We start from the raw sequence: 12,438 nt of genomic DNA on the forward strand, positions 1-12,438 counted from the left end.
CATAAAGAAAGCAATTAGGGAAAATCCAAAGTGACTCTTGAATACTCAATAATTTTAGAAAACAAACTATTCAAGATTGAATGAATCAGTAAAAATTGCAGTATCTGTGTCAATAATCATACATCATTGACTTTCTACATAAAAATTTGTTTTTCTTTCACCTGAAAGAATTAAAACCAATACTCGTGCACTGGCCAAAAACTATGCCCTCGAGATAATGGTTCAGAATCATTGAAAGGTTAAAAATTCTTTGTGCGTGTTTATTGATCAGTAAATCTTTTTCCCTTCTTTGTCGATAACGTTTTTATAACCGACTTTCTCCCAGTCTTTTTCGATTAAAAAAATCTCAAATGCAGATGCCAAGGAAAATCAATATCCTCATTCATTAGGAAAAATGCCCGGAAAATTTAATTTTTGTTATATTCCAATTTATTCTACTCTAGAAATATTCAGCTCAGTCTGGTGAAAATTTACATGTGTATACATATGCTCACAACAGTTTTTGTGAATAATTGCTAATCTAATAAAATTGTTTTTAAAAAAATCCTTTTGATTCCTTCTGGAGAGTATTCAGACGAGAAATAATTGAAATGTATGTGATTTCCGAATTTCTTGGAAAAACTAAAATTTTCATATGAACACAATTCTTTATTATAAAATTCGATTTGATATTTTACAAAATAAAAATTGTTTAACTAGTTATAAAAGATATTATTATAAAATATGATTTGATATGTCACAAAATAAAAATTGTGTAACTAGTTATAAAAATATTATTAAAAAATATGATTTGATATTTTACAAAATAACTAGTGATAAACGATCTTATTGCACAGAAAATTATTCAAATTCTGATTGTTATCATCTTTCAATGTTTCAATAAACTACAGTATAGTGGAAAGTTGGAGTTACATATCATTTTCACAGGATATTATTTTGAAAATTCAATAAAACAATTAACAACAATAAAAACTGTCATAAGGGTGGAAACTCATTATCATCTTTAAATTTTGCAGCGAAGTTTGGTATCCAAGGTTGGTTTGAAGACTGAGAATTAGAATTCCTATTGAATGGCTTAAATTTCATTTTTTTCTTCTTCTGTTCTTTTTTATTTTCTTTGATATTTTGACTACTTGAGCTTGTGTTTCCTCCTGATATTGGTTTATCTTCATTGATCATGTGGTCAACATTGTCATAATTTGATGCTTCCTCCTGCAATTTAAGAGATTATTAAGCCATAATTTTTTTTCAAGCTGGATTTTATAAGTAATTGGATGTTTTTGGGGGAAAGGATTAGCATTGGAATCAAAGATATTAGAATCATTCTTACAAATGATAAACGTTTTTAAATAATCAAAGTAAAAACATTTTGCTCCTTAAATTTTCACAATTTCAACAACTCTCCTCTTCATCTAAATTTCAAATAATGGGTGGAAAATTATAAAGACTGAGAGAATCAACCAAGAAGTTAAATGGTTTGAATAAGATGGGTAGTTTATAATTTCGAATGTACTTTTTTCTTTGGTGTAGATGAATATTATTCAACACAGTTGAGCTTTTTCAAGTTTAATTTTAACTAAAGTTGACAATTTTCAAGATGTACTTATATTCGCAAGATATATATCAACAAATATGTTAGGTTAATGATCTCAAATTAAAAAAAAAAAAAAATTAAATTCATTGTTTAAAAACAAAATCCAAACCTGAAATCTCTCAGTATCTGTTGGTAAGACATCCTCGTTAACAGAGTTTGCAGGAATATCTTTCCTACTTATCAAAATTCCAGGCACATCTTCCTCATCAAACATTCCTCTTGGAAGAACTTCTGAAGTACGAGCCCTATATTCAGAAACAGATATAATAGGGGCTTTATCGAAATTTTCAGGAAGATTTAAACTATCATAATCATAATCATCACGACTGTAGTCAATAAAATCTTCTGAAACTTGTTCAAATTTCCATTCTGATGCCATATTATTTATCTTTGATATAGTAACTGTAAATTGTTAATTAAAATATCACACACACAGCTTATTTGTGGAAATAATAAAAAACACTAACTAACAAACTTTATAGCAAATAAAAGAAAGACGAACGAGCAAACTGACTAGTGGATATAAATATGGAGAATTAATATTGAATCCGTTATGATTATAAAAAAAAAACTAGTGCTGACTAGAAAACATAATTTCACAAATATTTCGTGGTTTTCACTGCATTTTTCTCCAATGAAAAAACTATTATATCATTTCATAAATATTTAGATGGAAACAGAAAATTCAAGTCTGTGAACCCCCATCTCCTACAATGACAACAATGGTCAATTATTAGTATTCTGTGATGGTCAATGACAGACAACATTGACAACCATAGATCCACATTTGGATGTCTAAAATACTGGTGTGTTCACTGATTAGATTTTTTCAGGGCGATTAGGTTCGACATGGGTCCCGTTTCTCTTTTCTTCCTTAAGGTTGCGCTATAGAAAGAATGAACCAATCAACGGCATCAATTCAAAATTTTCTTTTGTTCTGTCCTTAGAAGATGGATTATTATATTATTATTAATATTGATATTCTAAAATTCTGTCAGAAGTAGTTTATTGTTGATTTACCTCAAATCGAGATTGACAGAAAGACGACGTCAGCGCTGCCTTAAGGAACGATGCGGAAATCAAAAGTTGCCACTTAAATCTTAAGGTTTTTCAAGAGTAAGTGAGCACAACAGTATTTAAGACATCTTAATCCACACCTAATCATTACATTACCATGCCAATCCCAACATATCACAGTTGACAGTTATCTCACCTTTATAAGCTCTATACAAAAGTTATAACAGATTAACATCTAAACTTGACTCATATCAACCAATAGAGCAGGCTGGTTTTCGGAGGAGTTTTTCTACCATTTGCAGGTAGTCAGAACACTCATTGAAAAGTCGGTAGAGTATAACATACCTGTTCATATGGCTTTCATTGACTTTCACAAGGCATTCGACTCAATTGAAATTTGTTCTATTTTAAAATATATGGACAACGCACGCATCGACTCTAGGTAGAGTGCTATAATTGAAAATACTACAAAAACGCCTGCCTCCATGTGAAAGTCTATGACGAAACCAAGACCAATAACATCAAAATTAAACAAGGAGTACGACAGGGAGACACCATTTCGCCGAAACTCTCCATTTTGGTTCTTGAGGATGTCTTCAAGAGACTGGAATAGAGAAATAGAGGAATTAGGGTCGATGGAATATATCTAAACCACCCCCGCTTCGCCGACGACATCGTACAGCTATCACATGACATCAAAGAGATCGAGTTAATGATCCAGGAGTTAAATGAGGAGACCAAAAGTGTGGGAAAGAAAATGAACATCACGAAGACAAAAATAATGAGTCCAGAAATCACACAGATCCGTTTAGACAACGTCGTCATCGAAAATGTAATCGAATACAATTACTTGGGTCATACCATAACCTGGGAAAAGAGAATAAATCTAGGGATTTATTCAAGGGATCGCGTATGTTTCAGATAGCGCATACATTGTTTACAGAACTCTGGTGAGTTCTAGCTGAATCCAGGGGCTATCTCAAAAAGTTTAAAACAAATTCGAATCAGTCTACACACCAGGATTTCTAGACATCTTTGAGTCAACATAGAGAGTTTTTTCTTCTTCTTGATAAATAATGACAACACCTTCTTATTACAACACTTCGTATTACGTGGAAGTTGTTTACACATTCGACATATGGAAAATTCCTACGATTCTGAATTCGAAAATAGTTACTGATAAATGCTAAATGATTACAGCGGAACATATGTTTTAATCCCATTTAGTTTTCGAAGCTTTGCATGCCTTACCGCCCTTTGTATCTTGTGGTGTGATAGGAAATCTTTCATCAATCGTATGTGATCGATTGTGAATGTGACAATCAGATATATTACTTACGCATTGTTCATCGGCGTCGGAGAAATATAGGAATTAATTCAGGTAAAAATGTCCAAAAAAAAAGAAACCCGATGGAAACGACTTTAGAAAGGAAACGATTAGCAAAATCGCTAGAGAAATCAAAAATGGCGAATTATGATCGAGGCAGGTGATGTTTTTTGTTGGGTTTATTGATACTTATACAGCAGGGGCGCCAAAAAATGTTTTGCTTCAGGCGGCAAAATTGCTCGCGCCGGCCCTGATTCGTCAGCATTAGTTGTGTGAAAGTTCGAAAAATACCCTATTTATTATGATAAATCTACATTAACTGCAACACCAGCTATTGAAAAAAATCGCTTAATAATTTTCCAAGGCTCTGTAATATTCGAATTTTTAGCCGAAAATGATCCCTAAAGGCCCTGTTTTACGACGATCGTAACTCTCACGATAGTACAGTGGCGGTCAATAAAAAATGCGATAACTCTTATTATAGTATAAGGATAGTATAGTAAGCCAGTGTAGTGCTTTTTTCGATTTTGTTGATGTTGAGCGCCATCTAGTTGTACTCACGTTTAACTCGAATTTTACTGTCAAAAATTGGTCCGTAAAGTGGAGCCCTCTGAAAAAATTGGTGTTATTTTGAAGAACTAAAATTTTTGAAATAGAGTGGTCACAAGATTTCTATATTTTGAATAAATATTCAATGAATATTCAAATGTAGTGGTAACTTAATAATAACATAAAAATTGTTGGCAATGTCATGCGACCCCTTTTCAACCACGCCACTGAATGAATTATCGTATTATTTCTGCGCCATCTATAGCTCATGATTCAGCGCCATCTATTATCGAGTTACTTCTCCAAATCCAACTACAGTAGCGACCCCTGGTGACTATTTCCTTGCCGTCAAACGTCGGTTGGCTTACTACCCTTTCCTTATACTATGTTATTATTAAGTTATCACAAATACACTCCACTGGCGTAAATGCTAATTACAGAGCAGAAAAAATATCAAAATATAGAAATCTTCTGACCACTCTATTTCAAATATTTTAGTTCTTCAAAATAACACCAATTTTTTCAGAGGGTTCCACTTTACGGTCCAATTTTTGACAGTAAAATTCGAGTTAAACGTGAGTGCAACTAGATGGCGCTCAACATCAACAAAATCGAAAAAAGCACTACACTGGCTTACTATCCTTTCCTTATACTGTGCTTTCACACCAGGCAACAACTGTCCCATTTATTTTTTGACCGCACTGTACTATCGTGATAGTACTATAGCGACAGTGCGATAGTAACTATCAAGTTGTTTAAATGGTCATAGTTCCTGCGATAGTTGCTATCGTCTTGAAAGTGAGTCTTTAGCACTGGGTTAGAGTCATTGATGATCAATTCGTTCTTCGTTACAGTAAATGCTCAAAATTCCTTCCTCAAGCTTTTACGCATAACCTACATATCTTCTCAACAAATTTCACCTTTATATTTTGTTAGGCTCTTCCATTGTTCTTGATCACTTTAGAAACGATTTGTAATGTTTGCCTCAATCGTTCTTCATTATTATTTATGGTTTAATGAACCACAAGCGAATTCCATACATTGCAACCGAGTGGATGTTGGTAAAGTAGGCGACCACTGCTGCGCTCCTATACGAGACTGTTCACTACCAAAATTGTGTAGATTGCCACTGTAAGTTTTTTTAGTGCCGCCATATGCAGTTCCCATGAAAGTGCTCCGTCCAATGTAATTCCCAAAAATCTTATTTTTGTCACTTTTTATTTTTAGATGTTGAGTGGCAAGAAATTACAGCTGAACCAGTGGTTGATTGTTAAATGAACATATCGCTCTAATATCTTCAGTTCCCCATCGTCTGCAGCCTTCAAGAAAAGACAAAGGATGTATCATCTGCAAATAGAAGGGTACATGGTCAGCTAATCTCTTGTCAAATTCAGGTCATTTACAAATATTAGAAAAAGTAAGGGTCCCAGTCTTGATCCTTGACGAACTCCAGGCTTTAGGTTCCTGCTTCCTGATAGTAAGTTGTTCCACAGGACTTGTTGCCTTTTAGAAAGGAACGAACAGATGAGATATCATCTGTTCGTTCCTTTCTAAAAGGCAACTTGCTGCTGATAAGCAGCAGCACCACCTAATCCGTCCTCTTCAATATGTCATGGTTCCACGGTATCAAAAACCTTTGATAAATCCAGAGAAACAGTTTCTGATGGCCATTTATTATCTACAGCTTGGATTATTTCCTCCAGTAACATAGTTGTCGTCGACCTGGAGCTTCTGAATCCAATTTGTTGTTTGCCAAGCATTTCATTTTCTTCAAAATTTGCTAGGAGTCTTGATATAATGATTTCTTCAATTACCTTAGATATGGCTGGTAGAATGGAAATTGGGCGGTAGTTCGACAGATCACTTTCATTTCTCTTCTAATAGATTGGTTAAACTTTCGCTGATTTTAGTGCTTCGGGGAATATACCCTCAGAAAGACATTTGTTCAAAATTATTTCAAGTAGTCAGACGAATTCAATTGATATGGCTATAGCCTACCGTTGAAAAGAGCTTTTGGCTTGCAGTCCTATTGACCTCATCTTGTACTTCCACTGACGGTTGTGGTGTTGCTTACGACATCAAATGGCTAATGGTGTCTTTCAGTGAAGACTCACGATTCTGGTTGTTAATGCACTATGGTGGCATGATGGTTAGATGTAGACGTGGAGAATGTCAAAATGTGCAGTTTGCTGTTGAGTGGCATGTGCGCTACATTGTAGGGGTGCTATTGTTTAAGGAAGCAGAACTCAGTTGGTATTTATCCAAGGTAATGTGAATGCTCACCGAAATGTCCTTTAGGAGCTGGAGGATCAGATTCAGCAACAGGATAGTGGCCGTAAGGCATTCTATGCAGCGCTTTGAAGAAGCAAAACGTCAATATCTTACCGTGACCACCCAGATCTCCCGATCTATCGAACATGTGCGTATAAATGAAACAAATGCACAAATACTGAAAGAATCTCTCAAGCATAAATTACCAATTGCCTTGGATGAAATATCTCAGGAAGAAACCGTGCTAACAGATAATAAGCCCTTTTATCTATTTTGAACTCTCTGAGTTCCCGAAAGTGAAAAGTTACATGATGTCTAAACGGCACGCAGCAAATAAATCTCATCGACGCGTTTTGCACTCTTTGTAATCTAGATTTACTGTACTGTGCCAGAAAATTATAGTATACATTACAATATTAATCAATATTCGGGTAAATCAATGTCTTGACCAACTTAAGTTTCATTTAGGATTTCAATGAATGTTTATGTTGATACAACATTTTCAACTTCATGAACAATGATCTACATGTTTTATTTATATGTTGTTTGAAGACCAGAGAGTTATCAAGGATAAGACCTAAATTTTTTGCATTAGAGACCCATTGAATGTTTGCATGATACTTAACATGTTAACTGCAGCATAGGATTTTCAGTGATTATTATCAATATTGACATCCTGTACAGTCGGCGGCCAAATAGTAAAATATGAATACGAAATTCTCTGTACAGCTGTACCAATACAAAATAATTTCCGTATATAAAAAGAAATTCAATATTTTGATATGCGCTTTTGTTTCACAATGATATGTCAATATTTAGTGGAAAAAAGCAAATAGCAATTTTCGGGATACGCCAGTTTCGTTTGGCGCCTCAAGTATCAAGTCACTTGGCCGCCGGCTGTACTGGTGGCAGTTAAGGTGTTAAGACAAATTCAGTCGAATCTACCCTTGACATTAAGAGAGCCCATGCACATGGTTAAAATTTTCAAAAGATAATGCCTCATGTCTTAATGGAATTGGTTCTCACTGAAGTAGTAGGAATATCACTTTTATATAAAAGTCACTTTTGACTTCTCACTTCTCAGTAGTTAGGATAATAATGACATTTTTCAAAACACTAAAAGCATCAAAAATGTTAGAAAATACTGATTTCAGACAATAATAATTAGTAGACTCTTAAAACACGTTAACCGTTCTTGATACTTAATATACTATTGGAAGCCCAGAGTTCAGGAAATTTTTCAGAAAATATTCAAAATTGGAAATAAAACAAAAAATAATATTTTTAAAGATAATAATAATATATAAAAGTATCGAAGTACTTCCCAGTGGAAACTATTTGAAAACAGGAAAAACAATGCCAAAACAAATATATGGTATTGAGGAATAATACAGAAAAAAGATATCAACAATGGATTTACTAACAATAAATTCACTTATTCAATACATACGAAAGTATTTTTATATTATGAAAATAATTTTTAGAACATCAAACATAAAAAACAATTTAAGTTTCATCTAAAACATTACCTTTCGGCTGGAAATTCACTATTTTCCTCAACATTTTCACTTGTTTCATGTTCATTTTTCTCAATCTTCTGTGCTGCAGTTAGACCTTTCATTTCATTCAATTCTTTTTTCATATAATTTTTTTTGCTCTCGGCTGCTTCTAGTTTTGGACTTTTCCTGGGAGAAAAACATTGTTTTTTTTGGATTGTATTGGGTTTAGAAGGACGTAACTTGAGATTTGGTAGAACAAATCCAGTATTGCTTTCCTCTTCATCTGAAGAGACTTCTTGCCTGCACAAACTTTCTGTAAGCTCATTACCATACCCCAAGCCTGAAACCTAATGATAGTAATCATAAATTTTTTTTAAGTTTTCCATGGATGAAATTAGAATTGCTTTTTTTAGCATCTACCTCTTTGGTCTCAAAGAAGAGGAGTAATGTTATCAACCCCAAAAAACCAGTTTGTTTTTGCCAGCTAAAATAGTGCGATGAGAAATATTACACATAAGTTTCTATCAAGCTATCAAACAATTTATCTTCTTCTTCTTCAACCAGCATTCATCCACTCCTGGACATAGGTCTCTTTCAACCGCTTCCATGTCTCCCTATCCTGTGCCACGCTTATCCACCTCTTACCAGCAATCCTCTTAATATATATTTCATGAAATCTCCCCAGAAATATAGCATTCATATAAACAATTTATATGAATGCTATATTTCTGGGGAGATTTCATGAAATAAAACTATTCAAAAGCAAGATATTTACTTAGCTGAATAAACTAGTAGTTATCAGATATTTGTGTGTAAATTGATTCTGCAGTTCAATGATTCAGGTGGTATCAACCATGTAAAATTTTATATTAGGTTAATATCAACATTTTGAATATAATCTAAAAAGCAATTAGTGTGGATATGCTTGAATGTGATATTGATGAGGGAGGTGGATAATAAGAGGTATTATTTGAAAAAAAATTTACTCACTATTAAATATATAGATACTGATCTTTTAAGAGAATAAGCCCATCCTTCAAAAATTGGATTTTTATTCATATTGCAATACCTAATCTTTATATTATGGTAAGATTAATCTTAAGCAACTACATTTTTATACAAAATAATTTCACAAAAATATAATAGGTTACTAAACTGATTCATACCTTCTAGTTGTGTAAATAGCCATCAGATTATATGAACATGCTCAAATTCTTTCTGTTAATAATAATGTGATTATGTATGAATAATGGTGGAAAATTTTCTGATTGATAAATATACTTATTTGTTGAAACTTATTTATTCCATTAATTTATATAATCTGATGTATTGGGTATTTGATCTGTAGGGTATGTCTTTTACTAAATTTTTTTATTTTGATTTTTATTAACTTCGAATAATTACATAAATATACTATATGAGGAATATTTTGACAAACATAATTAGAACAAGGGAAGTTGGATGAAGTGAGGATATTTTTAGGTATACTTGAAAAAGCCTCCTTAATGTGATAATTGTCATTTTTAGCGCCCATATATTCTTGAACTTTATACCCCAAATAGCACAGGTTTGTCCTTTGAATGTCAGATGGATACTAAAGATATATGTTATGGATATCTCTAAGTTATGCAGTATTGACCACTATAGGATATGTCCTACCACTATCATTGAGATATCCTCAAAATATGCAGAACAAATATACATGAAATATTTTAAGATATGAGATATCATTTGTCAATAAAACTTTCTTCGATATCAATTTTCCTTCATAACAAGAAACTTGAATATATGATAATGTAAGTAATAAGATAGTATATATTGAATATCATTATTTCTTAGGTAGATGAAAGAAAACGAAGAGCAGTTTGAAAATAATTCATAGCTCACAAATATAACTCCATATGAAACTCGATTAAAAAAAATCATCCTTCAAAATATGAAATTTTTTTTTCAGGGTTCAAACTCATTGATTTGATTTTTTTCATTGGCCAGTATCCTCTTCTTAGCCAATTTTTTATTGCAATTTCAGCTGTCTTGCTAGGTGAAACTGTTGAAAAAATAAACATGAAAATTCAAGTTGGCCCACAGTATTCAAAATCAGAGGTGACCGTTCACAGAAGAGCATCTGCCTAGGGCTGAACTGCACAGAGACAAACGAACTTGGCCAATCGTAATAAATTGTCAATTGTTTATTAGATTGTTGCCTATTTTAAAACTCTCATATGAACCTCTATAAGAAATCTGTCATTGTGAGAAGGTATATAAATTTACTGCCTCTAATGGATATCCAACGGACTTTCATAAAATATTATGTGTTGGATATCCATTTACTATCTCTAGATTTTATGTAAATCCATTCAATGTGTAATGATATTTGGACCTGCAATGGACTCAAATACTCGATATCCATATGATATTATGAGCAATCTGGGAAGAATTCTAGAAAACGAATCAACTGAACCCATTAGTTTATTCAAAAATGTAACACTTACTCAAGTATGACTACACTAATTTAATATTACTCCTTCAACATTCTATACAAATGTTATTTCCAATAACAAAGTTCAAAATTAGAACTCGCAAGTTGTTACAGGACTGACCTCTCTAATTTTTCTCCTGAGATCCATATCTTCCTCTGGGTATGAAACAACTGGTTGTCCTGGTATGATGATAGTACCAGGATGGTGTTTACCACGTCCACTAATGAAAATTTCCCTTCTCTCAGGACGATCATCAAATATTCCTGGATTTCGAGATGTCGTGGTTCTTGCTCTATATTCAGCAATTGATTTAGGCGGTGCAATAGTGAGAGAACTACCTGGGTATTCTAATTGTGAATATTCGAAGAGATCTCTTTCTATATCTTCCATAGTCTTCCATTCAGACATTTTTATGGTATCCTGGACAAAAGAATATTATTCATAGACAAGTACGCCTCCTTTAATATTATTAATATAAAAAATACAATTTTTTTGAATAGGTATTAAGATTTTGCAACTATGTTATAAATCATCAAATTCGATTGTCCAATTGTTTAATTATAATACAAGAAATCAGTCTGATAGCGTTTAAAAAAGTAGGTACCTTTTAAGCAGGAAATTCCAGCTGCATTACAAAAGCAAGATAACGAATAAATGAATAAAATAAAGGTACCATTGGATTTCAGACTTAACCTCAACCATCCACATATGTTTATCAATTTGTTTATATTGGCGGGAATTATAATCACGAGTCAGCGCACATTTTTTCTTTTCTGTTTGCTTTGTTTACAAGAACTGATTACAGTCTATATTTCGTTTTGTATAGAATAAAGTGCATAAACTGATTAGTTATTGAATTTTCAACTGTAAGAAATCTGAAATGAGCTAGTTCTTCGAACCGATTGCTTTATCGATTCGTCACAATGTCTCTATATTTTCCGAATTTTTTGTAATTAGATCACAATGAACTATGATCACCTTTCCAGATAAAAATACTAGTATATTTTACTCTTTTTAAAAAGATTATTGAAAAAAATAAAAAGAAAAAGCATGGTATATCTAATGCATTATACGAGATGTGATATTATAATGTAATCGTTGTCGGTTATTTTATCTAGAATGAAGATAAGGAATTCTGATAATACCTCAGAGTAATAAATATGTTTATTACTCTATGGATAATACGATCATCCTAAAATTCGGCATAAGAATGATTTATTGACATCAATAAAATAAATTTCAACCTAGTCTGAATGGTCTGATCTGTTGGTACGAATTTTGAACCGGGAATGGTCTCAAACGATAAATTTTTGACTTAGTGCTGACAACAGTCCCTATACACGATAACTTTTGAACGGAAGGAGCTAGAAACATGAAACAGAGGCTAGGTTCGGATCTTGAATGTCGCGGATAAGTGCGTTAATGAATAAAATCTGTTCCGTAAATATAGCCGCTCGAAATTTTGTCTCCCATTAATTTCGAAAGTGCACATTCGGTTGGAATGAAAATTTGGATGTGATTTGTTGAAACACATGGACTACAATTCGTTCAAATTTAGTCTAAAATTGGCGAATGGGGCAGGGCTTAAGCATAGGGGTATTGAATGAAAATCGTAATAAAAAGGCTGATGATTTTTTTCTCAATTTCACTGACCAAATCGTTTTAAGGACGTTATGATAATAATAATATGGCTTTATTTCT

At 32.8% G+C, this 12,438-nt stretch overlaps 1 protein-coding gene across 1 annotated transcript; it reads right to left on the reverse strand.

Annotated features, from left to right (window-relative positions):
• Positions 1-627: 627 nt before the first annotated feature.
• Positions 628-11,510, reverse strand: LOC123682120. Its single transcript, XM_045620530.1, has 5 exons — positions 11,342-11,510; positions 10,858-11,157; positions 8,288-8,604; positions 1,704-1,839; positions 628-1,212 (listed from the first exon to the last, which is right to left on the reverse strand). The coding sequence occupies exons 2-5, from the start codon at positions 11,143-11,145 to the stop codon at positions 976-978; spliced, it is 978 nt and encodes a 325-aa protein (XP_045476486.1). The 5' UTR covers positions 11,146-11,157; positions 11,342-11,510; the 3' UTR covers positions 628-975.
• Between the last annotated feature and the right edge of the window lie 928 nt (positions 11,511-12,438).

Source organism: Harmonia axyridis, chromosome 6 (genome assembly GCF_914767665.1).
Source record: "Harmonia axyridis chromosome 6, icHarAxyr1.1, whole genome shotgun sequence".
NCBI classification, from domain to species: Eukaryota; Metazoa; Arthropoda; class Insecta; order Coleoptera; family Coccinellidae; genus Harmonia; species Harmonia axyridis.